We start from the raw sequence: 26,001 nt of genomic DNA on the forward strand, positions 1-26,001 counted from the left end.
GACTGTCGTCCACGAGCCGCGTCCGGGTGTGGAGCTTGCGCACTTTTGGTGAGATGGGCGAGAACGGGTCGAGGTCGATGGTTGAGTCCGTTTGGCCTCGCTTGTTGGGGCTCCCAGGCGCGAACGTAAGCGGCCATGACGCGACTTCAGCGGCTCGTGGCGGATGATGGTGATGTGGAGGCTTGTCGAGGAATTTGTTGGCTGTTGAAGGAGATCTCGGCTCACGGGCACTTGTCCTAGGAGACTCGTTGGTTATCGGCGGCAGGGAGGAGCTGGTGCTTGTTGTTGTGCCTTTAGGTTGTGCTGGGCGTCGAGGTAGCGGACTGGCAAGGCCGATGGCAACGAAATCCATGATTGGGGATGGCGGCTAAAAGGAGGAATCCCATTCAGGCGAGCGGTCGTGCCGAACAACCGTTACTCAGCTTTCCTGCTTTCATCCAAGCTGCGGAAGACATGGGGAACACGCTCAACCTCGAGTGCTCGGATCCGATAGTGAGCGATGACCCGTTGCTCAAGGTGCGCGCAGCGCAGCTTTACTCTGCTTTGTTGTGGGATAACATGACTGACAGTTCTTCGGACGAATGAGTAGGAATACCGAGCAGGTAGGTTGGAGAGCTTTATGGGACCATTTCAGTGACGAAATTAACCCAACTCTTCTTTATGGGCGTGTTAATGATCTTTGATAGCAACCATCGACGACTTCATGGAGGCCAAAGAGAGCTTCGACCACCTGCAAGCAGCTCTGGGGGACAAGATGACGGTCACCCCGGAGGAGTTCGACGAGGTCTTTTCGCTCATCTGTCAGGATCCACAGGAGCACTTCGCGCTGTTCGACTCATGGGAAGTCGGCAAGGTGGTGTGTTGCGCGCTCGTCCATTGAATAGAGGTCTGATACTTCGTCGAGATCTCATCAGCATCTTGTACACTGTTGCTTGCAGGTGGACGTGATGGAGGTCTTCGCGGTGATCATCGTGTATTGCGACGCGATGATGGAGGAGAAGGTGCCTCTGCTCTTCGATCTCTTCGACTTTGACCACTCCAAGGAGATGTCACAAGACGAGCTGGTGCTGTTGATGCTGTGCACAACCCGAGGACTGTGTAAGGTGGTTGGGATGCCTCGACCTGCCACCGACAGTCTGGAAGCTCTGGCTACTGACGCTTTTGCCCACATCGACGCTGATCGCAGTGGCCAGATCTCACTCGAGGAGTTTTCCGACTGGGTCCTGCACGAACGCAGCGCCATGGCGTACCTGGCAAAGTTCGCCAACACGCGCGTGATCTACGAGAACCAGGTCCAGTACGACCTGATGATCAAGGAGGTCTGTACAGCCTTCATGAACTTCGCTGAAGTGGATCAATCCGACGATGCCAAGGACAAAGAAGGCCAACAACCTTTGCTGTGCTCCGAGGACTTGTGTGAGGAAATGATCCAGCGCTATTGCCCCGCAACCGAGAAGCACGAGATCGCCTTCTTGCTGCGCACAATGAAGACCATCATGAACAAAAGGAAGGGTGAGGCCAACCAGCCAGAGGATAGCGCCGACAAGGCGCACACCATGATCTCGATGGACGCGTTCTTCCTCGTTGTCTCTCCGTACGCCGCATTCCTCGCCGCTGACGACGACGGAGAGCACTCAATCAACATCAAGGAGCTTAGGATCCTCATCTGGCTGCTTCGAGGATCCGAGCCGAGCCAAGCGGTGGTCGACAGCTTCATGAAGTCGCTGGATGACAACCGCGACGGCTTCCTCAGCGCTATGGAGTGGGTCTCGTACGCGCTTGAGGCCAACAAAGAGACCGGCAGTCAGTCGTTTGCGAACCAGATCCACCTGCTCTTTGCCACCGCCGACCTGAACGGAGACGCTGTGCTGTCGTTATCGGAGCTGGAAATCGGACTGAGATCCATTTTCGCTGATCACTTAGATCGTGTAGAGCCGGCGCCTAAACCAGAAGCCGCTGCATCGCCCGAGTCAGCGTGGGAAGAGCTCACAGCCCCGGAGCGCGTGGAGAGACGACGCAAGTCGCAGTTTTCCTCGATTACCAGTCTCGTCGCGGAGCTGGCCAAGGAAATCATGCAGGAGCTCGACGCCAACGAGTCGCAGCGTATCGAATGGTACGAGTTCCGGCAGCACCTCGACTACCTCGAGCAACGTGTGATGGAGATGAAAGCCTACATCCAAGAGCACGTATTAGACTCGGAAGACTGAATATCTCGAGATAAGTTGGCACTATGCTTGCGCTCTTCGAGCACAAGGCAGCTCAAGAGCAAGATAGAGACTATAGGTAATGAAGAAGTTGATATAAATGGTTTTTGTTGCTCCTCATCGTTGACTTACCAGCCTACGACGCCTCCAGTCCTGTCTTGCTCGACTTAATGGCCAAGCCATAACGCACTTAAGCCCAGATCTTGAGTAGCGTGTCCCAGCTGCCTGTGCACAGTGCCTGGCCGGCCGGGTTGACGCCGAGGCAAGATACACGGTTCTCGTGTCCGGCGAGCTGATAGATGTGTGAGCCCGTGGTGCTGAGCACGTCCCAGCAGTAGCAGTTGTAGTCGTCGTAGCCGGCGAAGAGGAAGCGGCCCGACTTGGAGAAGCTCACGGACGTGATGCCGCACAGGATCTTGTCGTTGCTGAAGTTGTTGAGCTCGCCGTACGCGCGGAGGTCGAAGAGGCGGCAGCTCGAGTCGTCCGAGCCCGTGCCCAGCGCGTTGCCACTCGGGAAGAAGTCGACCGAGTTGATGTCGGACTCGTGGCCCTGGAACGTGTGCGTGGTCTTGCCCGTGCGGATATCCCAGACCTTGGCCGTGGAGTCGCACGAGCCCGAGATGAACATGCTCGGGTTGTGCGGGTTGATGCTCACGGACATGACGTCGCCCGAGTGTTCGCGGAAGGTGGTCTTGACCTCCCCGCTCTCGACGTCCCAGAGGATGCAGTTGGAGTCGCCGGAGCTCGTGACGATGCTGGCCTCGTCGATGAACCTGCAGCAGCTGAGGTAGCCGTCGTGGGCCGCCAGCTCCTTGGTGGCGCGCATGACCTGCGCCTGCGACAGGTGGAAGATGCTGCAGAGGTTATCGAGCCCCCCGCAGGCCACCATGTTGCGCTGCTTCTGCTCGAAGGCGCAGGTCATGACCCAGCTCGAGCGCAGCGGGATGGCCTGGATCTTGTTGGTCGTCTGCGCGTTCCAGACGATGAGCTTGCCGTCCTGCGACGCCGACACGAGGCTCGAGCTGTCGCCGCCCCACTGCATGGCGTAGATCTTGCCGAAGTGGCCCTTGAGCAGCCTGCGGCACTTGGGCGGGGCCGGAATCGGCTTGGCGCCGGCGCTGGCGTTGGCGCTCTGGAAGCCGCCGTCGGCCTTGACCTCGCGCGTCTTCTCGATCGTCTCCTTGAGGCTCTCGCACTTCTTCTTGAGCTCGGCGGCGTCGGCCATGGCTGAGTGATAGGAGAGGGGAGGACTTTAAATTAGCGTTTGCTGGCTACAGGCGTCGGGTGTCGGCGCGGGGCGGCTCGATGCGTAGCTGAGACGCAGGCGCAGCTCGGGGCGGAGTTTGGGGCGCGACAGAGCTCGGGGAGGCGCGGGGCGGGGAATGGCGCGACGCAGCGGGCGCACTTCCAGCACAGCCCCCGGTGACTGTTGGAGGTATTTATAACTGCTGCGACGCTTGGGTCGAGAATATCTTCCATGGAATGCGCGCCTGCGATTGGGCGGGCGCCGGGTGTGGGACGAGCGCGGATTGGAGGAAATGGAAGAGCAACAATAGCGGTACAGTGTGCGTCGCACTGGGCAGCGTCGGTCGATTCGCTTGCTATGCTTGTGGACACCCGAATACATGTAGTGCATCGAATTGAGTTGTACGCCTCATGTGCTTTTATAGGGATACATCCAAGTGCACATTGCACTTATTGGTGTGAGCGCGTTCAATAGGGCTCCTTACTGCAGTACATGTAGAGATCAATAACGGAGGAGGATCAGACTTATCTATTTAACTTTACTGTTACAAGATGTCTGGAATTTCCTAAGTCAGGATATCAACGCCGGTGTCGTCGTGCGATCCCTTGCGGTGGTGCCTCTTGAAGCGGTCGCGCCAACATTCCTAAACAGAGGAGCAGGCGCGTGCCTTGTATTTTGGTGTGTGGGTGCCAACGTTCGCGTCGCGCCAGTGCCCTCAATTGCTGCAGCCCAGTCTTCCAAAATTCTTGTTTACTTCCTTGCTGCGTAACTTGCCCCTGCTGATGGGTCACCCGGTTTCTTTGGATCCACAGGACCGTTATACAAATGGAACTGAGTATCCACCACACTCGGTTCCACTCGATCACGTACGCCTCCACTTCGTCTGTGAAGGTTGCTTGCAGCCTAGCCTGCATCACCGACGACAGTTTCGGCGGCGATCTTGACATACAATTCGCCTTGAACTTAGCCAGATCATGCTGTTGGCAGCGTTGCCCAGTCCAGTGCGTTACTAGCGCTTCCCAGCACGTATTCGCACAAGGACATTCCCAAAAGATGTGAGCTAAGGTTTCCTTGTGTCCTTTGCAGCTCGCCAGCTTCCTGCAGCTGTTGTCAGTTTGCCGTCCGTCAAAGTATAGATTTAGCTGTGAGACCGCCAATCTGTAGTTGACCCAGGCTTGATACTCTGTGATCGCGTTTCGGTGCCTCCACAATTGGTTCGGGGTTTGCTGCAAGGCCTGCCACAGCTCGTCGTCGTGTTTTGCCCTTGCCTCGAGTCTGTTGACGACTTTGGTCAGCGCCGGAGCGAGCTCTCCTTTTGCTCGTGCAAACGAAAGTTTCTTCAACGCTTGGTCTATTTTGTGGCTCGACACTTTGGGTGGTATGGACCACGGAAACGCATGCAAGCTGGGGTGTGCTTTGAATACTATCTTGTTCTCTGCGCTTCCAATCTGGGGAACGTGGCCAGATCCTTTTCATAGTCCTTTGGAACCGCTGTGTCACCTGATATTTGCCAATGGAGCCCGTTCCTGGCTTGTTCCATCACGATGCGGCAGGGTTCTGCGTCAGCCTCCACCTGAGGTTTCCCAATTATTTGACCACGCTCTTCTGCCATCCAGTTGTACTGATGTTCTAGCCGTGGCGGCTGTCGTAGATGTGCTGCTTTGCTCACTTGAATTCGCCCCCCGATTTCAAGTGCTGGAGATCCCAAGAGTATAGCCAGCGCTCACCTGCTTAGCTTCGGGTAGGTATGATGCTTGCTTTCCGCCTCTGGCGAGGGAATTAGCATCGAGTAGGAGGTCAGGCCAGTCCGCCGAATTTCCAGCTCGGCCAGAGGACACACGAGTATCCTAGGATATTTCTTACGTGTTAGCATGTTTCCGTTGCTTTCTCGGATCCATGGGTTTTCCGTCCACAGGTATGTTGGCCAGAACTCCACAGTTTCTTCCGGCCACACCCATGTCTGAGGCTGAAGAGGGTCATATAGTCGTAATTCCAAAGTATTTCCAACCCTCCATCCGATTGAACTTCGCACTAAAGTGTCCATCTCGGCCTGTAGACGTTCTTGGATTGCATTCTCTGTGTTCGAGTCGGGTTTGAGCCTTGCACCGATTTGCGCTTGCATTCGCATCCCGGGGACTTTAAAGGCCCTGCATCTGGGGTTCGGCGGGTTGTGTGGGGTTATCACTGCGAACCCTTCTTCATCGGATGCTCGGAAAGCCCACGAGCGCCACGCCGAGAAATATCGGTCCTGGTTTTGAGTGAGCCAGAGAATAGCATGCTTCATCCGTAATGCTTTGATTGCCACTGATATCGACGCTAACCCTACACCCCCTGCCTTTTGGGGCGTGTATAGGAGCCTCGGATTCAATATATGACGACTGGGGTCACTCGATGTCGAATGTCGCCAGATAAATTGCTTTTGGAGGTTCAGTAATTCCTTCTCTCCCCATTTCGGTAGGTCAAACACCGCCGCTGTAAAGAGAATGGCTGGCAGCGCAATGACATTCATGATGGTCACTCTCAGTGCAACACTGGTGGCTAAATGCGTCGCGGTCGCCAGCCTTCTCCGGATATTGCGAATTCGTACTGCCCAATTGTGGTGCCCTAAGTCTCCCGTTCCAACGTAGTAACCAAGATACCGGATTGTGTCTCCATGCTGGAGAACTGGTATGCCCTCATAGGCCTCCAATTCAATAGCCGTGTTCAGGAAAATCACTTTACTCTTTGTTGGTTGTACATGCAGACCCGATAACTGGCCAAACCGTTCAATAATTTCCATGACTCGCGGTAACTGCTGCGCCTCCCGCAGAAACACAGTTGAGTCGTAAATGCCGAAAAAATATGGGTGAGCGTCGGATCACCGGGCACCGGAACCCCTTGCAGGTCTGTATCTTGCGTAATCGCCAGCGCCAATATTTCCGCCGCCAAAATAAACAACAAGGGTGCTAAGGGGCATCCTTGCCTGATGCCCGTTTGTACCGCCGTAGCTTGAGACAATAGACCATTAACTAGAAATATAGCTGTGGTCGAATCATGCAATCGCCTGATCATATTCACAAACGCCTCGGAGAAACCGAACCTGAGAAGAGCGAGAAACAAAAATTCCCGCGCCACCGTATCGTAGGCTTTGCGAAAATCCAAAAGTAAAATGATTCTGCTCGCTACCGCTGCGAGGTCTGGTTCGCCTCGCGCGGTGGCCAGTATGGCCATCATCATCATGACAGTCTTCATCATCTGTCTGTCGTGCACAAATCCCTGTTGGATTTCTCCAATCGGTTTGCCTAAGATCTTTTGCACTCTTTGTGCGAGAGCTTTTGCAAAAACCTTGTAACCTGTTTGTAAGAGCGAGATAGGGCGGTAGTCCATGGCGTCCGCTGAATCACCTTTTTTTCGCAATGGGATAATTAGCCCCTCTAGGAAAGACGCCGGGGGTTCTCCACCTTTCAGCAGCTCATTTCTGTGGTGTAGTACCCCGCGGAAGAAGTGGGCGCGCCGGGCGCCGGAGGAAGATGGCGCCGGGACGCGAGTGATGGACTTCGACGCGGCTGATGGAACGCGACGCGGATTAATGGGCGCGACGCAGGGCCGAGCTCGACGGGAAAGTCGGCGTGGGTGATGGGCCGTGAGACACGGTGCCAGAATCCAGTGCGACGCGTAATCATCCGACGGGTCGACCAGCGCACCCGGTTCTGCAAAACGCGCCGACCCTAAACCCCGCCGAGCAAAACGGGCCGACCCTAAACCCCGCCGACAAAACGCGCCGAGGTAAGATCTTGATTGCGCCACGCAAATCAGGTTGAAGGACGGCAGTGCAAGCACGACAGAAGTAGGGATAGACACACAACGATAGGCTTAGCAAGCAGTAGTACGGAGTAGCCAGTAGCTAGGGCATAGGATAGGGTAAGGACTCAGTCCCGAAATTTCTCTGAACCACAAAGACCTCCCGTCTTCTCCGAGGTTCCAGGGGAACCACCAAGCGCCGGCAAGTAGAGCCGCCTCGATTTCGCGCCCCCCCCCCGTCGTTTGCTGGTTCGGGTGCTCACCCCCCCCACAGACCCGTGCTAGAACAAAGGCACGTTAAACGTATACCGTGTAGGTGGGCGCCCGATAATGCGCTGCCTAGGCGAAGGACCGCACTGGCCTGATAACCGCCGTGCACAAGACCCCCGTGTAGGCCCGATAACGCCACACAAGCCCCAGGAAACGCCGGCCCGATAACGCCGCACGCCCGACGGGAACGCTGAGGAAACGCCGGCCCGATAACGCCGCACGTCCAAGGCTCGACGCCCTACGACAAGGAACAAGCGTCAACACAAGAACCCCCAACTCCGTAGCCTGCGAAGACTTGGGCCTGTATTTCGAAGATACGCTACTCCAACAACCGGGAATAATTTGCTCGGCGCGACCGCTATCCAGACGCGCCGAGTTTGTGCGAGATCGCATTCGCGAGATTTCTGCGAGGGCGCTACTCCACATTTCCAATTTCGACTAGCGCTGGTGCTAATACCGCTTGAGCGTCAATTACGAAACCGTTGTTTAGGCCATCAGGGCCCGCCGCCTTGTGCCTATTCAAAGCTGAGATTGCGTCCAACACGTTATTGGCTGCATAAGCTTCTCATTATCTTTCGCTGTCAGACGTCGCTCTGGTGGAACGTTGACGAACGGTCGAATTCGTGGGGTAGTTGCGAGGCCGGGATCGTTCTATGGCTCCTCCCTAATATTGGTTTCCATTCAGATGCAAACTTGTCTGCAATCGAGGCATGGGGCAGGAACGGTTCCCCATTGATCTGTCGAATCTCTGTAACAGTTTGACCTTTTCCCAGTCAGAAATTCGTTTAAACTTCCATCGTATCCGTTTCGAAGTCCGCTCCATACGATTGCCCGCTCGTATCATATGCTCAGCTCTTTGATCTTCCATCTTTGCTTCAATCAAATCGTTTCTCATTAGGAGCTGGGCCCGTGCTTGGGCATAGAGTTTCGAGGCATACCTGGTCGAGCGCTGGCGCTCCCTCCGTCTTACCGTCTTTTTACACTCCACACACTTTGTCACTGTTCGATCCCAATCTTTTACCCCTGTCTCCTTCCCTACTTCGTGAAGAATCAATTCCTCCATGAGCGCCATGCGAGTCTGTTCAGGCTGGGCTGTTTGAAATGGATACTGCATCTTCCTCACTGCCTGTGATCTCATTGTGCCCCACTTACTGTCTTTTAACAGAAGTCGTACCATTTGATGGTCCGAATAGAGAGGTGGTTCTTCAACCGAGACCCATTGCACCACTGTCGTCCACTGCCGGGGTACGTAAAACCTGTCGATCCTATAGAGATCAATAACGAATGCTCGGCATGCTGCCGTCTTGCCTGAACAAAAAAAGACTTCAACAATAGACTGTTGAGAGGTACACTGTACCACATATTGAAGGTAAACTAGCCAATAGGAGGTGGACAAATAATGCTATATGGATCATAAGGTTGGTAATGAGTAGATATGCTACGGCAACCTTTTCAGTGGAAGGTCAAGACCGTACTTACACAGGATCATTTCTATAGTACCTTCTTTTCTATTCGACTTTCCGAATAGACAACCTCAATAACTTTGATGATCGTATTCGACTTCATTCATTGACTCGGGATGTCGGTGGTTTGCAGTGCTGGGTCCTCTTTTGGACCTGGCCTCCCCCATTGATGAACGTCCGCTGTCGCTATTCTAAGGCAGCGTGAGTGAGTGGAGTGATATGGGAAGCTATTGATTTTCTATCTCTCTTTTTATTATTTTTTACCTTTGGCCCTTAAAATAGCATTCACAACTACAGAAGTTTGCGGTGGAGCTGCTCGACCTGCGCGACTTGAGGGCAAACAGCAGGCGTCGTCGAAGCTGCTATGGTGTTTGTGACTGCGAACCTAATCTTCCTTCTCTCTACAGTATTATTGTCATAGTGAAATAGCACCCTGAAATGTGGTGAAGAGAACCTTTCTTCCGTATATTGCTAATTGGCAACCACGAAATACGAGTAGCTCTGTATCCGAGTACATGTAGCTCAACCTCGAATGTTCAAGTTACCACTGAATGGATATTAGCGTGCTGTCATCTGTACTGGACGATGAAAGGTAACACGACTGAAAAATATTTGGGCCCTAAGCGACTAAACGTGGCACGAGCAGCTCGTCGTCTTTCGGTGTGGTTTCTCGAATTAAAGGTAGTTGCCAACGATGCAGCCCTGAATCTCCTGGTGGAAATGTTGGTACGCCACCGCTCACTGGTTATGGGTGGGGCATTGTGAGTTCAAAAATATCATGAGTGGTGACAAGCGATAAAACTTTCTCTATTTCTCCCTCGGTATGGTGACTTTGAAGCCATGAAACACGTGCAACTCGCCGCCAGCGGCGATCCCATCAACTGCAGCTGTGGTGCAGCCTTTTATCCGCATAGAGGCCAGAGAGCGCGAGCTTCGAGCGGAAGAGGAAGGCCACAGATAGCAGCGGTGAAAACAATAGAGAATACCCTTCAGCCCTTTTGCCTGGGTGATGTCCATGAAAAGAGAAATTAATCTGAGGAATTCGTTGGGTAGAGATAAAAACTTGTACTTACAGTAAATAGTATAGCTTTACTATAACTTGGAGTCAACATTGCGCATTTATTGGCTTCTGCTCATTCCATTCGTGATCTTAGGTTAGCAACGGACGGAGCTACACCCTGCGGGCAGTTTCGCCCTTGTGACCACATGAAGTGGTCCACTTCTCATTCTTATAATTAGCCGTGTGTCTGGATAACCGACGCTGATAAATCCCCGTCATGGTGACCTAAGTACGAAACCGGCCGCAGATTATACCTCGTCCGCTACTAAGGTAACCTTTAGACACATTGGAACGACTCGTACAGACCCCTCTTCATCGTCTAGAGTCTCTACTCCGGGATGGCGTGGCTGCTACTACTGCTCATCACAACCACCTGCTGCATCAAGCTAGTCTCTGCCGGGGAATACCCTGCCGGTTCCTTGGCACCTGTCTCGATTCAGCATGGGTACAGGAAATGGAGAGCGAGCGCGGCATCTCCAGCAACTTGCTGGCAGCAAGTCCCGCGACTCCAGCGGCAGACTCGTGCACCCGTTTCTCCAGCCTGCGCTCAAGTATCCTCGATACAGAGTAAGCTTACAGCAGAATTTTGCATGCTGTTCTGGTGGTTAATACTGGAGCTAATGGGTTTTTGCCTCCCTATTATCTTAGATCGACGACCCACGGACGTCTTCCGTGACCACATTCTCTGATAGTTGCATGCCTGAAGGGCACGTATTTTACGGTGCAGATCACGACGCTGACGGCAAGACTCGCGGTGAGGTAAACGGCACGCTAGTGTTGGACATTGGCGACTGGGACACGCATTGGCTTGCATCGCTGGTGCTTGCGATTCTCGCGGAGGAAGTGGTGCGTATATACTATTCAATTCAACACTCCAGGAAAAATAACGCCATTTTGATGCAGAACGGCTATAAGGTATCGATCAGTGTGGGCGGTGAAAGCAGCGACGGTCTTCAGCGAAGACAGGTCTGTGCACCCCAACGCACGCGAATACCGAGGTCTGGATCTCCAGCTCCATGTGAAAGTTGAAGGCCTACACCCACGACAGCTACCGAGTTGGTGGAGTCAGGTACTACGGGATTCAATGACCACGGACGGCTGGATGCTTCGCCGCCTGCTCGAGAACAAGAAGCCAACTACAACTTCTAACTTCGAAGATCTAAGGCGGAGGGAGACAGCACTTAGCGTTCGCACTGTTGTTCGTAAACCAATTGATGTTTTTTTTTCTTCATGAAATGGCACTGAAGTTTGCTTCTGGCTCAGAATAAATCCTACGAAAGCGGAAAAAAAACGTGACCCTTTCTGTCAATATCAAATAGGTGAGTCGGAACGTGTTCAAGCACCAACCACACGACGTCACAGCGTCGGGACGACACTGCACTCAGGATGCAGTCGCCACTCCAGTCGACGCGAAGACCCACGTCTCGAACTCCGTCCATCAAGCTACATGTATTGTTACATTTGTGAAAAAAACTGCAACATTTCAAAGCACCCCTTTAGCGCAGCTTGTGATATCAATTCCAGATCTATGAAAGGTGCCTTAACCCTTTGAAACGGTACAAATGCAGAACCGAGACACAGTGTGTAAAATAAAATAGTTATGAGCTAATCAATTGTATTCAAGTTACGCTCCTGTACCCCAACGCAGTAGCGCCTTCACCAATATTTTTTGGCGGTGGACCTATGATTACACACAAAGCCTCAACTGGTGAGCATTTTCCAGACGTCGTCCGATACACGAGTGGGGTAGTGCTCAAGGAGCCAACGTCCGATATCACGACTCGGTGATTTCATCCGAGCTGGTCCAGGTGAGCACCCTTCGCTTCTGACTGGGTGCAACAGAAGCACGGCCTCGAAATGGCCTCCCATCGCGGCATTATCCATAGCTGCAGCCGACCATTTGTCCGGGTATTTTTCATGCAGCCAGCGTAGAACTCGCACGTGTCCATGCTGAGCAGCCTTGGCTACCGAAGCTTTTGAGCAGCCCTCGGATCGGTTCGTCTGGAGCCACTTCATCACATCCAGGGCTCCGCTGCGTGCGGCGCCGTCCATCGCCTTGCTGGTGCAGCCTCCGTCCGTGTGCTCATGCCGCCATTTAACAACTTCAAGATGACCTCCGCGGGCTGCTCCATCCATGGCCTTCATGGTACAACCCACTTTAGTGTGCTCGAGAAGCCATTTCACCATGTCCAGGTGGCCGTTAGCCGCTGCAGCGTTCATTGCATCCATAGTGCAGCCTTCATTCCGGTTCTGATGTAGCCATTGGACGACTTCCATGTGACCATTAGCAGCCGCACCATCCATTGCTGCAGTGGTGCACCCAGGTCTTGTAGGCTTCTCCGCCCAGGAATTCTCTGAGTCAGAGAACACCGAGTCTGCACTTCTCATCGACTCATCGCCCGTGTCCGCACCATCTTGATGCTCCTCATCACCTGCAGCTTCTTGACAGATTTCGTGCAAGTACTTGACGACGTCCAGGTGCCCGCCCACCGCAGCTGCATCGAGTACACTGAAGTACTTGTCGTCCTCTTCTTCATACATCCAAAACATTTCCATCCCGAGCTTCACACTGAACTCCGAGTACAGCCACTTGACGACGTCAAGATGCCCATTCCTTGCCGCAGCGAACATCGTATCAATCGAAACTGCGTCCGCGTCGAACATGTCCAGCTGACGGGAGATATACTTCAGCGTCCGCCCGGAGTCGCCCTTGCTCTCGCATTCTTTCTTTCTCCGTTTTGGGAGTTGCAGCCCGGTCATAGAGATACTTGGCGACTTCCAAGTGTCCACCGATGGCAGCGGAATTCATGGCAAGACCACCGTTTCCTCCCAAACTGGTAATTGGAAAGTCATCGCCGAATCCATGAGAAGGATAAAAGCCACCCCACTCGCGTCGTCCTCCTCTTCGTCATAGTCGCCACCGCCACTTTCCTCGCCCATATCCTCGCGATCTGTGTCGATAATCCAGCGCACAATGCCCATGTGGCCATTTTCCGCAGCCCTCAGCAGCGTTCCAGCACTGGTCTCACTGTCGTAGTCGCCCTTCTCACGAACATACTTGAGCATGTCCAAACTCCCCTTGGCAGCAGCTTCTTGGGTTCCCTCGCAGGGCGAAATATCAAGTTTCTTCTGCAGCCACTCGACGAGGGCGACATCTCGACCAGCAACCGCAGCCTTCATCACGGTTTCTTCTTCTCTGTGGCCGTGTGCGTCCTCGTAGAGCCACTTGACGACATCGCCGTGGCCCGCACGAGCAGCTTTAGCCGCGTCATCGCCACCCCAGCGGACCTTTCGTTTGCCACTATCTTCCTGCTTCATTTCGTCATCATTTTCTTCTCCCTCATCGTTGTCGGCATTGCTTTCTTTGAAATATTGCAGAATCTCGAGGGCGCCAGCTCCTGCGGCTTGCATCACGACACTTCGAGCCACGTAACACTCTGGAAAATGGCCAAACAGCCACTTGACCAGTTCCAAATTCTGGAGTTTGACCGCCTCAATTAGAGACAACGTGAACTGGTATTGTCGGTAGTGTTTTTCCGAGCGGAGGAAGCCGCGGATGGACCAGGAAGTCTTCGGATCTTGCTCCAAGTCGATGGAGCTGTCCCAGATGCGGTCTAGCAGCCGCAGCGAGCCAAACCGGCAGGCTTTGTGCAGTGGCAACTCCACGGAGGTGTCCAAGAAGAGCGACACTCCGTGCGGCACATGCTCCAGCGAGGAAAAGTCCGCTCTAGCGTGGAAGATCTCGGTCATGACGAGTAACGGGGAAGGAAGTGCAGCCATCTTGGCAAATAAATTGAAATGCAAAACAATACAGTACAGTCAAACCTGTTTGTATGATCCTCTCTATTTGAGCCATAGGCTTTGTCGCTACCAAATATTTCACTTATTTTTTGTATGATCTCTGTTTATATGCATACAAGGTATATGAGTCACATTTTTGGGGACCAAATTAGGTCTCACCTGTTTATTTGATTCACACTGCTCACGGCCACACACTCTTCAAAGCACCACTGCTCAACACTCAACGCCTACCGCAAGCCTTCTTCGCTCGCCATGTCTCCTCGCACCTGTCTGACGCTAGAACAAAAGCTCCAAGTGCACCTAAAGCTCAAACAGAATCCTGGCATGAACAACCCCATGCTCGCCGAGTGGATCTACGCAACTTTCAAGGCCCGGGTCAGCCGTGCCACGCTCGCCCGACTGCGCAACCTGCCTTCTTCCTACTTCAGCCACGTCGACCTGAGTGCGACCAAGCGGCGCCGAATGAAATCCCCTCTGTTCGAGCGGGAACTGAGGGAATTTTTCTTTCAGAACGAAGCTAAAACGGCGATGGCGGACGACGTGCTCCTGCTGAAAGCGCATGAGCTGGCGGACTGCTTAGGCATCGATGCCACGCAGCTCCGGCTAAGCAACGACTGGCTTCAAAGCTTTAAGAAGCGCAATGGGATCCGCTCCCATACGCTACACGGCGAAGGTGGCGCTGTAGAAGCTGATGAAGTGCGAGATGCGAGGCTAGAGCTACAAGAGTTGGTGGCGCAGTTTACACCCGAGAATGTGTTCAACTTCGACGAAACGGCGCTTTTCTATCGCTTAGCGCCTAATCGAACGCTAGCTACGAGGGCAAGAAAAAGGAGAAGCAACGTTTGACTTTGGCCTTCTGCTGCAACGCGACTGGCTCCGACAAGCTCGACCCAATAGTCATAGGTACGGCCAAGAACCCGAGGTGCTTTAAAAAAGGAACGGCGATTAAAGGTAAACCTATATTGTACAAGTCCTCCAAGAACGCCTGGATGACATCCGTCATTTTTGACGAATGGCTGCACCTCTTCAACATGAGAATGGCGGCCGCCAATCGCAAGGTCCTACTTCTAGTCGACAATGCTTCATGCCACAAGATTCTACGAAACCTGACTGATGTGACTGTTCACTTCCTCCCTCTTAACATGACATCCGCCGTACAGCCGCTGGATGCAAGTAAATATTTTATCTATATTGTGGTGTAGCCTAAACTAACCAACTCTATTACGGTGTTTTTTTTATTCAGGTATTATCCGGTCGTTCAAGGCTCGGTACCGAAAGTATTTTGTGCGGTGGTGTTTGGATGCACTTGAAGCTAACATTACACGCAAGCTCAACGTACTGGAAGCTGTCCAATTCTCCATTGATGCTTGGGCGGGTGTGACGCCAACGACAATTACAAATTGCTGGGTCAAGACTCGCATTTTGAGAGGAAAGATGCTAGGATGGACCCGTGCTGACACGGATTACATTGAGGAGGTATCCAGCAACGAGATGGAGGAGTTAACGGCGATGCTATCGAGGTGGGAGGGCGCTGTTAGCGCTAGTGAGTATCTGGCAGTGGACGAAGACGTTCCTGTGCACGAGCCAGATGTGCTAGTGGACGAAGCGGCAGGAAGTGATGCAGTTTCGCAGGACGAGCAGGAGGAAGAGGAGGAACAGGAACCCGCAGTTCAACCTGCCATTGCTCTGAGACACTGCATGGAGCTGGCTGCATTTCTGCTGCAATGCGGAGAGCAGACTGACAGAGAACAAAGAGCTTTACAGACCGTGACCGCTTTGGTTCGAGAGACTACGGTGAAGGCAAAGCGGCAGCGAACTATGCACGATTTCTTTACGTGCACCACATAATTTTTTTTAACTGAGTCCATTTTATATGAGTCAATGTAGTAGATGGTCACCAACAGGGCCTCATATAAACAGGTTTGACTGTAATTCTTTTTACATAGTTTATGTCACGTCATATGTATCAGAATGATTGCATAATCTGCGGGTGTAGCATCATGTGAGATCTTGGCATCGAGCTCGCTCGCACAAAAACGACAGGCAAACTGGTATCCTAATTCCCAAAGCAGCTCGTTACGTGTATAGAGCACATTTGAAGCTGAAGCCCTCAATGAAGTTGGAGAAAAATAAACTGTTAACTTATTAAGGATATGCTCTCGTTTGTAGCTCACCAGTCGACTGTGACCGCGCAATATTTCTGCTGTTGGTTGCATGAACTCTTGTCTGATTCCAGCCAGATTCACCATCGACACCTATTCGTCTATCCCGTTGCGTCTTGGAACTCGGCATGGCGAGCGAGGACCCAATCGTGGATTTCTGGAGTACCGTTGTCTTGGGTCGCTGCCGCACTCTCTTCAGTGCACTGTTGGTGGCATTGAAAGTAAAGAAACAACAACGCCTCGAAGCTGTCGTTTACAGCAGCAAGATCCGCCGTCGCACTTGTACAACCCTCTCCACGATGAGAATGTAGCCATTGCAGCACAGTGAAATGCCCCTCGCTGGCAGCGTTGTCCATAGCTTTTCCCGTGCAGCCCTCGGATCTGTTGACGTGTAGCCATGTGATGAGACTGAGCTCATTGTATTTTGCGGCCTGATCCATTGCGCTAACCGTACACCCTTCCGACCGGTTGGAATGCAGCCACTTCACTACATCAAGGTGACCATTCGAAGCTGCATCATCCATGGCTTGAGTCGTGCAACCAGCGGTGGTATTCTCGTGTAGCCACTTCATAACCACCAGATGGCCGTGAGCTGCAGCGCCATCCATGGCGCGTGTTGTGCACCCTTCAGATCTGTTGGAGTGCAACCACTGCACTACTTCGAGGTGTCCATTTGATGCAGCGTTATCCATCGCTGCCACTGTGCAACCTTCAGAGCGATACGCATGCAACCATTTCACAACATCCAGATGCCCTCGTCCCGCCGCGCCATCCATAGCGTCCTTGGAACAGCCCTCCGACCGGTTCTGGTGAAGCCACTGGACAACACCGAGATGTCCATTAGCTGCGGCATTCGTCATCGCTGCCTGCGTGCACGTTGGACTGGATCGTGGCCTTGATTCATCTCGTTTACGCTTCTTCGTGCTCGCGTCCATCGATCCTTGCAGTCCATGCAAAAACTGCAAGACGTCCAGGTGTCCATTCGACGCTGCAGCATTCATCGCAACGGTGGTGGCCGAGGACTCTCCTTCAGCCTTTCGACCATAGTCGAATAGATCAACTTTGGGTTCCTCGCTGTACTCCATAACTAGCCACTGCACAACATTGAGGAAACCCTTTTGGGCAGCCCAAGTCATTGTTTTTCCGGATACAACTGTAGCCTCATTCCACGCCCCAAGCTGCGAGAAGAGCTTTCGTAGTTGGCGCCTCTGCCCAAGGTCTTGCAGTACAAAGTCGATATCATCTTTTGGGGCGGTCGAACGAGCACGGAGGTACTTGGCAATCTCCAAGTGGCTGTTGACAGCGGCCGTGTGAATAGCGAGGCTCGCCTCCCCGCCCAGATCCGTCAAGCGATACCCACTACCCTCGTCTTCATCATCGTCGCTGTCGTAATTGGTTATATCCCGATCAATCAGCCACCGCACCACTTCAAATTGCCCTGCTTCCGCCGCCTTGACCAGCACTCCTGCAACATTCTCCACCTGATCCTTGCTGTCCAACCACTTCAACACGTCGAGGTCTCCCGTTGCCGCCACTTTGTGCGCAATGCGGAGCCCAACTCGTCCCTCAGACCATTCATATCCATGTTGAATCAGCCACTCCGCCATGGGAATGTCCCCGTTCTTCACTGCGGCTTCAAGTGCACCACGGCGGTTGTTAAAGTCTCGGAAGTGGGTATGTGCCCACCATACAATGTCGTTCCGTCGACTCGCCACTGCAGCCCGGAGGAACTTCCCCGTCCACTCCACACACAGCCCCGCTCCAGCAGCTCGCACAGCTTCATCCAATGCAAAATTGCCTTTATCGTGGAAAAACTGCAGAACCTCCTTGCATCTTGCACTGGCGGCTTTCACCACCACTTGAGCTCGGACCGTGTAACCCGGAAACTTGGCCGCCAGCCACTTGACCATCTCGACATTTTTTAGCTCAATTGCCTCGGTCAGAGACAAAGTGAACTGATATTGACGATAGTGGCGGTCGGTTTGGAGGAATTCGCCCAAACTCCAGGAATTGTTGGGGCGGGGGAGTTGACTATGGGCCCAGAGACGCTCGAGCAGCTTGAGCGAGTTCCGCTTGCAGGCCTCGTGCAGCGGCAGCGCGATGGACGAGTCCAGGAAGAGCGAGACGGCGTCCACGACGTGCGGGAGGTCCGTGAACTGGCCCTTGGCGCGGAATAGCCACGCCACGGCCAGCAACGGAGGAGGAGTTCGGGCTGGCTCGGCCATTTTGAAGTGCAAGAAATAATAGAATGCGTTTAGAACCCCCTGGGATAGAATAGTAAAGTTATACTTATGAAGAGGTTGCCAAATTCACAGGTCGAACGAAGACCTGTGCTTGACCCCGGCAAAATACTTATAACTTTCCAAAACCCGGTACCAAACCGGGTCTCTCTTTCTTAATTGTAATGTTTAAGCTAATATCTGCCGGAATCGGGTACCCGTCGATAAATGCTAAGATTTATGCACATTATTTACCAAAGGTGGATACTGATCGTTTATTACTGACCAAAACCTGCATTCAAACACTTACGGACGCTCTAGTACACTATGAGAGCGTCATGGCTTCGCTGAATGCGTATCAATTTGCGCCATAATCGACCAAGGTTAGCTGAAGATGAACGACTTGACTTGTCTAGCTGCAGGCTGCATTTTTTTACATGTCAATTTGCTCAATACCCAATCACTCTTAGCCGAAGATGCCCAACCTCGTGTCTGTCGCCAAACCAATCAGCTCAACTCGACAGTGACACGAGCATCGTTCATTTGAATAAGACTTTTTTCCCTCCGTTGAAGCACACACTTCCAAGGAACTGGCCCATTTGCGTATATCTCATTCCGCAATTTATCCCCCAAGCCCTCAAGTTAAAAGTTTGTTTGTTTGTTTTGTTTTTGAATTGAGGATCATTATTGTCACTTAGCCAACATCCTCAAGTTAAATGGTCAAGATCAGCGCACCATGCGTCTCTCCTTCGTTCCGCAACTGTAGCTCTCTCGTCTGATCGTTAGCACACAACATAGTACAAAAATGAGCACAGTATACCTTACCTGCAAAATGAATGAAATAGCTCTCTCGTTGCTGGCGCCAACGCAGCCATTGGACGCTGACCAGGGTGCTATGTCACCGATGGCCTCATCAGACCAGGCAACCTCAATTGGTGACTTTCGGTTCCTGAGAACCCACCACGATAAAGAAGAGCGGGGCTTGCTGGTTACCAGCCTCACAAAGGTTTGGCTGAAACATCATGACACTTCGATGTGCGCAACTATTTGTTCAATTACGCATTCTCGGGCAGATGCTGCGGCTGCGAAGCAGGCGCAGTAGATGCCCATGCTAGAATAAACTAGAGAGTTGGGCTGGTAGTGCTTTTAAGGATTAAAAACAAAACAACGTTAGGATTTACTCAATTATTATCCATTATCATCGCCCATGAAACTATTCGTCGACCTGTGTACCCCCCCCCCCCCCCCCCCGGAGCAACGCTCCGGATTACCTATTGGTTTATGCGAGCTTGACAAAACCTTGTAATCACGAATGGTATTGGATCTGATCAGCAAAGTGCGTCATTCTTGAAGTTGCTGCCAAAACGACAAGAGTCTCCTACGCATCAAGTTTCCTGTTTGACGATGCGTCTAGGATTCGTCCTGTTCGCAGCTGTAGCCAGCCTTCTCGCAAGCTCCAACGCTCTCTCAATCTCTAAGAAGAGTGAGAGCTCTACGGTTGCCAAGAGCCCGCCTGGAGTCACCCGTTTCGTCGATGGAACCATACCGTCCACCCGATCACTGAGAGGGCAAGACCCCGCGAGCGAGGATTCCGACGATGAAGAGCGCGGTGCAGCTGAACTCGAGCGTGTGGTCTCAAGTTTGCCCAAAAAGGCTCAGAGTTCGGTTTCCTCTCTCAATATATACGACGAGATCAAGGCGCTCGAAGCGTATTATAAACAGCTTCAAGCCTCGTACATGCCGGTGTTCAAGGATCTTGCGCTAGTTAAGGGGACTACTCCTGAGCAGGTCGGCAATAAGCTGGGCATGTGGAAAAATAATTCTAGACCATGTCGATGGATCAGCTGAACCACGACGCAAACTTCCACTTTTTCAAAGAGTACAAGAGATACTGGGACACGTTTGACAACAAGGAGCCGGCGAAGCTCAAGCGATCGGTCTCTAACCTGTCCTGATCCCCCCTCACTTGTAGAGTGAGTGAAGAGCATTTTTGCGCAATAGAATGTTCAAATGAGAATATCATCATTGAAAACCAGCTCGCTTTCGGCATTACATGTACTACCATGCAACCTTCATCTCGCATCCGATGCAGCAGCAGCATGATCCCGCTGTACAGCCTTGACAAAGGCGTTCGTGACAACGGATAAAAGGGCATTTGCCATGCTAGTCATGCAACCTTCTGACCGATCTCTGTATAATTGACGTCGTGCATGTGGCCTTCTCGTGCTACGAGACCCATTAAGTCCATTGCAACTGGTGAACGACCTTGACGAAACTATGCTTCCTTGCATTTAGTATCTCCCACTCTCCTGACCTCGAGGACGACCACCCTGCAGATATGCCTGAGTTTTATCGAGATATTATCATTCATGGTGTGTTTCCCTCTCAGCATTGTTGTCCTAAGCGTTTTGCATCGTACTTACCGATTGTGAAAAGCGAGTTGATCATTAATACTTAGAAGAAGAAATTCGACAGGAAAAACGGTGAATTATGCTCACGGAGAGAGAGGTAGCTGTAGCTGTAGAATGAGCTAGGACGGTAGGTTACACTACACGAATCCGTTTCGCTGAGCGTACAAATACTGGGCCAGGGCTTTGGTGTCCGTCTTGGAAAGTCCGAAGGATTGTTTTGCGCTTTTGATGAAGCTCTTGAGAGAGGTTTTAAACCCTCGTTCTTCATCGTCGTCGTCGTCTTGATTCGAAGTGTCAGCAGGTTCAGCTTTGCGCAGGTGTCGCGTGCCCTCGTTTAGAGTTGTCTCGACGTCGTGGACCATGTCTGGCGATGCCATAGTCAGAGTCGCACCCTCGTTGGAAGTGAGCGCGTTAGTGCTGCTCTGTACTGCAGCCGCGACAACGAACGCGAGAAGGCAGGTCAGACGCATACTTGACGTTGCCTTTGAAGAGTTGGAAGAGGGGGCTTGAGCGCAACCAGGAAAATCGGAGAATAAGCTTGTGTTCATCCTACATGTTTAAGCATTCGATCGACAGATTCAAGAGCCACGCATACTTACAGATGTAAGATGAAATGAACGTGCACGAATTCTTAGGGACATTGATTTGTGCTAAAACCACTTTTGCTGGTAATCAAGTTCGGTCGAGTTGCATCTTAGAAAAATCAAGGTACTGTACCATAGTGTACAATCTACTGTAGGTTCATTCGATTGTTTAATTGTATTCATAAACATTTGGCATTCTGATAATTGAAATCTATGACAGAGTTACAGTGTAATTGTCCACTTTGGCCTAGACAACCACAGGACCTTCAAACTTGTAAGCATTTGGCTCTGAACTTATTGTAATCATGAGCATAATTCAGGAGAGATTTTCGCGACGGGACAGGCTACCCTCCTCCTCGCTGTGCTGCTGTAAAACAAACGACAGAGGTCACAAGACAAGGCCTCACTCACCAAACATATGCCAGACCACTAACACTGATTTAAAAGGTACATGTGTCATTGGATATCTTGGATATATTGAACTGCCAGTTGTGTCAAAATGAAATCTACGCTGCCCGCAACGCCGCCAGCATCGCATCGCGATAGTGTTCCATCAGCCACTGGAAGATCTCGGACATGAGCAGATCGTCTTTCTTCATTACTACCTTGCAACCTTCATCCCGCATCTGGTGCAGCAGCAGCATGACCTCGAAGAGTCGCGGTCGGCACGGCGTAGACCAGCAAAGGTCATTTCCGAAAACTTCACCTGCTGCACACTTGCGACTTCTACACGCTCCTCATAATGAAGGCCCAGATCGTCCTCGCTGCTCTCGCCGCTCTGTTGTTGCCCGTGTAAGCGCCTGTCGATGGCTGGATCCATAAACTATGTTTCTGACCTCTGCCTTCAGTCAGTCATGGTGCAAATTTACAGTGTACTGGAGCGATCGACCAACCTAGTGGCCCCGTTGCCGAGAGCTCGGCGTCCGACTTCACCCAGAAGGCATGTACCGCGTCGGGCGGTTCGATCGAACCTAACAGGAAGGGTAACGATAAGTGCTGCGTCGTTTCCAACCAAGGCGCATTTTTCAGTTCGTGCAGAGGACTCAAGGCTGGAAGCCAATTCCCGAATGGCCGCCCCATTCCCGCGCAGTGCTGGGGTAATTGATGATAACCATTTTGCTGCTATGGAGAGTTCACACAGCAATTGTGTTCCATGCTACATGGCGTCTACGCAACGATATCCATTTTGAGGAAGCAGCAACAGAGCAACCAAGCACTCAAGGTTTGATGAGTTCATTTCGCCGACATTGTCAATACATGTTCCAGCATTCTGAAGAGCTGAAACTGGACGATGATGCAATAAACTCGGTGCTTCAACGACTTGGGTTTGATGCACCCAAACCAATTAGTTTACCCCAACAGGGTTGTCGAATTTGGATTCCGCGGCCATAATTGAGTTGTCCAAGTAGATATTACCATAACTTACCGTAGCTAGCGAAACCGCATGGCCACTACAGAATTCTGCCCGAATAAGGAACGGGTGTACAACTAATAGCCTCACATATTTAATATTATTTTCCAGTCGATGTGGCGATAGGGGGATGTGCAAGGTACTGCAAGGTACTGAGGTACTAAGGTGAAAAATCCAGTGCCAATCATCAGCTCTCCACCCTCGTTTGAAAAATGGCGCGCATTTAGCAGTAGTAGGATCCAGCACAAAACCCAGTCAGTTTTTTTCTCCCCGTAATTTACCATAGAGAACAGTCGTAGAACGTTCTCCGTGAAAGAGGTTATTTCAACGATGCACACGATCACTACCCTCTGGTGAGAAGGAACACCCTTATCACCTCCAAGCGCCGCATAAAGCAACAGCAACCTCACATACATCAAATGATCATTTCAACGGCACGGCCTCTCGATAACTTAGCACGAAAGGACGCACTCAAAGGATCTGAGGATAGTTTCGGAACCGCTCAACTGTTCAGAGGCAAATCTTTAAATGACGTTTAATCCTGACAAATAAACTACGAAGTATATAATATCATCATAACTAAGATAATGTGCATGTTTGTATTGAAAAACGGAAATGTTTGTAGTAAGGCTCCGTCAAAAGTTCGTTGTATGAAGCATTCGATAGTAGTATCAAACGTGGAAAAGGCAGAGGCAATGATTACGAACATTTTTAAAGCGAGACTTCACCACGACATTTCGTGTCCTTGTGGCTACGTAGGCAAACGGTGGAACTATGCCCATCATTGTCAAACTAAGAGACATAAATCGTGGACAACATCAATGCCTGAATCTTTGCATGGTCATTCATGGAGATCGAAAACTGTAGAAGAATTGACCTGGGTACAAGCTCGTTCAAGCTAATCCGAATTCCAGAATATTTTTTTTCAAAAAAAATACCATCAGCTTAGGCGAGCTCATCAAGAGCACCCTTCAGCTTAGACATCTTCTGATTAACGAATTCATTCTTCTTCAACCATTCGATGTAGTTGGAATCGATTGCTTGGATTTGTTTGATCGTTCGACCTTTGAATTTGCCCCAAGTCATTAAGAATGACCCATCATCGTTGATGAATTTAGCTTTGAGAAAATCACAAATGCCAGGCTCGGAATCAATGAGAATCTTCTGATTCGACAACCAACGACAGTAGCCTGGATCAGAAGCATACACTTCTTCAATCGTCTTGGATTTATGCTTACCAAAATTTAAAACTAAATTCATGATTATTATCGACTGTATCTATATACAGAGCCAGCAGGAAATATTTGAATTTTAATTAATTAATTCGAATACAAGCTACAAGATGACCATTTATGATCTAAGGAATAATGAATCAATCGTTGGCTTAAGTCTGAACAGTTTAACAGATAGAGGAGAGTCAGAATTACTTGTGTCCCAGGTTGAGATAAATGTAAAAGTTAAGCAAGTCGCTCGTGGGATAGGAAAAACACTCCTCATAGTAAAAAGCAATGATCGTAGAATTAAGCTGAAGAGTGGTGATTATATAGTTATCGGATCATACAAACGATAGCTTAGTTAGAGGTATATTCGAGTACCTCTCCAGTCAATCGATTGTACGTCATCTCATTTTCAAAGCCAACCAGTACAAGCATGTTGCAACCCTGTGTCGAAGCATTCGTTCCCATAACCTGGATGCTCTGTGGAACATCCTTCTCGGTCAGACGAGATACGTCTGCTACAAGCACACGATTGGTTTGCTGCCAGGTTTGGTAATCGATCAGACCATTCGATAGTTCCTTAGTTAGATCACCATTAATCGATCCAAGCTTAGCGAACTCTTTGATGAAGTCCTGGAAATCGTAGTCATACGAGATATCAAATACTTGCTGCGAACCAATACGAACATTAAAGTTGCGAATCGACGAACCAGGCTGAACAGTCCAAGGGGCACTATCGAAACACGACTGGAACTGCTGAATAGTAGAGCTATTGAAATTTCCAGACGAAGTCTCAGCAAACGGTAGAAGAGCAACTACCTTGGCATTCTTAAGACTGGCAGACAGCTGTAGATCGAATGCAGTGTTCAGCTGAGTAGAGCTGACGCCAGTACCTGCGCGTTGGTAGAACCATTGCGCATAGTAATCCATGTATCGGACAGTCTTGTTAGGCTTGCTGATCAGAGCTTGAGGATTTTCGAGATCAAGGAATGGTACGTACAGACGAGTAGTAGTAAAAGGGAAATAGGTGCTATCAATGGTTGGCTCAAGAGAATTGGTAATAGCACCCCATGCCACCGAGATCTGACCTGCGGTCGTAGCATTAAATACTCCACTATTAGGAGCAGACCCAGCCGAAGAGGCTACCATGATCGGGCATGATTGACCAGAAACAAGCATAGTCGATGAAAGCGACATAGCTTTAGTAGTGCTAAGGTTGATTACGGCCGATCCCTGATTTACGCGGAAACGAAGCTTGATCTGAGGATTAGCCATGAGATCAAGCTCCTTGAAGATCGGGTGGAGATCAACCAACTTGATCTTGAGCATGTAATTCCACGTTCCTGCGATAGCAGCAGCAGCAGTTCCACCGGGGACGAAGGCCCCTCGCCCAAACTGGTTAGCAATAGTGTTCGCAGCTCCAGAAGCGATACTAACCCAACCGTTAGTGTTCTGACCGCCTGCTGTAGGTGGATTGGATAGAAGACGCTTTACGAAGCCTTCGTTGGATGCAACAACTCCAGCACCTGTAGAAGCCGTACCCAAAGCAGGAGTGATATCCGAAGCCGTATTCGAATAACCATCACCATACAGGCTGCTTGTAGCAGACGAGAATAACAACGAGCCAGAGCTATCGGGGAATAAGAAATCCTCAGCACCATGCTTATTTACATAGTCGAGTGAGGTCTCTGCTTGAGCACGAAGGTTGTTAGCAAACAGCTTATACTCACTCATCGAAAGCAAGCTCTTACCATTAAACTCCAGCGACATACCATCGATAACATTCCATACACCGCATTTGAGACCAACGCTCAGTCGGTTGGCAGCCGCAGCAAGCGCAGTAGAAGCATGAGTATTCTTCATACTCACCTTGTACGGAATGACAACGTAGGCATCTCTGAGGCAGGCAAATCCCTCAGCCCCATTAAGCTGAGCTGTAGCATCAATCGTAATAATACCATTCGCATACGAACCCTGGTTTAGATCGATGACGTACGGCACACGCTTTCGAGAGCTGACCTTAACGGCCGGATCGCTCTTAAGCGAAGATTGGTATAGGAATTGATCAGCGAGCTGAGTATCGGACATAGTTGATTCAGTTATATACACTCCAATATAGCTTTGGTGAAAAATAATTAAATGAATCTTGTAAAACCAATATCATCAGATCACG

At 51.0% G+C, this 26,001-nt stretch overlaps 11 protein-coding genes across 11 annotated transcripts; 4 read left to right on the plus strand and 7 right to left on the minus strand.

Moving 5' to 3' along the window:
* Nucleotides 1-754: 754 nt before the first annotated feature.
* PHYSODRAFT_509937 (hypothetical protein) lies at nt 755-2,207 on the plus strand (the record flags this gene model as incomplete). Its single annotated transcript, XM_009530022.1, has 2 exons — nt 755-844; nt 939-2,207. The coding sequence occupies 2 exons, from the start codon at nt 755-757 to the stop codon at nt 2,205-2,207; spliced, it is 1,359 nt and encodes a 452-aa protein (XP_009528317.1).
* Nucleotides 2,208-2,394: 187 nt separating this feature from the next.
* Nucleotides 2,395-3,429, minus strand: PHYSODRAFT_301543 (G-protein beta subunit; the record flags this gene model as incomplete). Its single annotated transcript, XM_009530023.1, has 1 exon — nt 2,395-3,429. One exon carries the CDS (start codon nt 3,427-3,429, stop codon nt 2,395-2,397), a length of 1,035 nt encoding a protein of 344 aa, XP_009528318.1.
* A 599-nt stretch (nt 3,430-4,028) lies between these two features.
* PHYSODRAFT_505967 (hypothetical protein) lies at nt 4,029-4,682 on the minus strand (the record flags this gene model as incomplete). Its single annotated transcript, XM_009530024.1, has 1 exon — nt 4,029-4,682. A coding segment is annotated over one exon (654 nt), but the record flags the coding sequence as incomplete, so codon positions are not given.
* Nucleotides 4,683-8,293: 3,611 nt separating this feature from the next.
* Nucleotides 8,294-8,539, minus strand: PHYSODRAFT_387940 (hypothetical protein; the record flags this gene model as incomplete). Its single annotated transcript, XM_009530025.1, has 1 exon — nt 8,294-8,539. A coding segment is annotated over one exon (246 nt), but the record flags the coding sequence as incomplete, so codon positions are not given.
* Nucleotides 8,540-10,464: 1,925 nt separating this feature from the next.
* Nucleotides 10,465-11,172, plus strand: PHYSODRAFT_332937 (hypothetical protein; the record flags this gene model as incomplete). Its single annotated transcript, XM_009530026.1, has 4 exons — nt 10,465-10,590; nt 10,672-10,869; nt 10,927-10,989; nt 11,080-11,172. The coding sequence occupies 4 exons, from the start codon at nt 10,465-10,467 to the stop codon at nt 11,170-11,172; spliced, it is 480 nt and encodes a 159-aa protein (XP_009528321.1).
* Nucleotides 11,173-11,724: 552 nt separating this feature from the next.
* Nucleotides 11,725-17,896, minus strand: PHYSODRAFT_505965 (hypothetical protein; the record flags this gene model as incomplete). The annotated part of the gene is made up of 4 exons (XM_009530027.1): nt 11,725-12,377; nt 12,456-12,693; nt 16,436-16,768; nt 17,546-17,896. 4 exons carry the CDS (start codon nt 17,894-17,896, stop codon nt 11,725-11,727), a joined length of 1,575 nt encoding a protein of 524 aa, XP_009528322.1.
* Nucleotides 17,897-19,609: 1,713 nt separating this feature from the next.
* PHYSODRAFT_286175 (hypothetical protein) lies at nt 19,610-20,053 on the plus strand (the record flags this gene model as incomplete). Its single annotated transcript, XM_009530028.1, has 1 exon — nt 19,610-20,053. One exon carries the CDS (start codon nt 19,610-19,612, stop codon nt 20,051-20,053), a length of 444 nt encoding a protein of 147 aa, XP_009528323.1.
* Nucleotides 20,054-20,753: 700 nt separating this feature from the next.
* PHYSODRAFT_286176 (hypothetical protein) lies at nt 20,754-21,086 on the minus strand (the record flags this gene model as incomplete). Its single annotated transcript, XM_009530029.1, has 1 exon — nt 20,754-21,086. The coding sequence occupies one exon, from the start codon at nt 21,084-21,086 to the stop codon at nt 20,754-20,756; it is 333 nt and encodes a 110-aa protein (XP_009528324.1).
* Nucleotides 21,087-21,904: 818 nt separating this feature from the next.
* On the plus strand, nt 21,905-22,312 carry PHYSODRAFT_286177 (hypothetical protein). The gene is given in 3 exon segments (XM_009530030.1): nt 21,905-21,994; nt 22,053-22,083; nt 22,101-22,312. 3 exon segments carry the CDS (start codon nt 21,943-21,945, stop codon nt 22,303-22,305), a joined length of 288 nt encoding a protein of 95 aa, XP_009528325.1. The 5' UTR covers nt 21,905-21,942; the 3' UTR covers nt 22,306-22,312.
* A 1,244-nt stretch (nt 22,313-23,556) lies between these two features.
* PHYSODRAFT_505285 (hypothetical protein) lies at nt 23,557-23,871 on the minus strand (the record flags this gene model as incomplete). Its single annotated transcript, XM_009530031.1, has 1 exon — nt 23,557-23,871. The coding sequence occupies one exon, from the start codon at nt 23,869-23,871 to the stop codon at nt 23,557-23,559; it is 315 nt and encodes a 104-aa protein (XP_009528326.1).
* A 311-nt stretch (nt 23,872-24,182) lies between these two features.
* On the minus strand, nt 24,183-25,916 carry PHYSODRAFT_509575 (hypothetical protein; the record flags this gene model as incomplete). Its single annotated transcript, XM_009530032.1, has 2 exons — nt 24,183-25,223; nt 25,323-25,916. The coding sequence occupies 2 exons, from the start codon at nt 25,914-25,916 to the stop codon at nt 24,183-24,185; spliced, it is 1,635 nt and encodes a 544-aa protein (XP_009528327.1).
* Nucleotides 25,917-26,001: the final 85 nt, after the last annotated feature.

Source organism: Phytophthora sojae (genome assembly GCF_000149755.1).
Source record: "Phytophthora sojae unplaced genomic scaffold PHYSOscaffold_5, whole genome shotgun sequence".
In the NCBI taxonomy this organism is placed as follows: domain Eukaryota; phylum Oomycota; class Peronosporomycetes; order Peronosporales; family Peronosporaceae; genus Phytophthora; species Phytophthora sojae.

What these genes read in the sequence shown, in the direction of transcription:
- PHYSODRAFT_286177 (XM_009530030.1), top strand. Translation starts at nt 21,943, where the DNA reads ATGAAGGCCCAGATCGTCCTCGCTGCTCTCGCCGCTCTGTTGTTGCCC. An exon ending in CGCTCTGTTGTTGCCCGTGT is followed by an intron (nt 21,995 to 22,052) that starts AAGCGCCTGTCG and finishes GCCTTCAGTCAG; the next exon opens with TCATGGTGCAAATTTACAGT.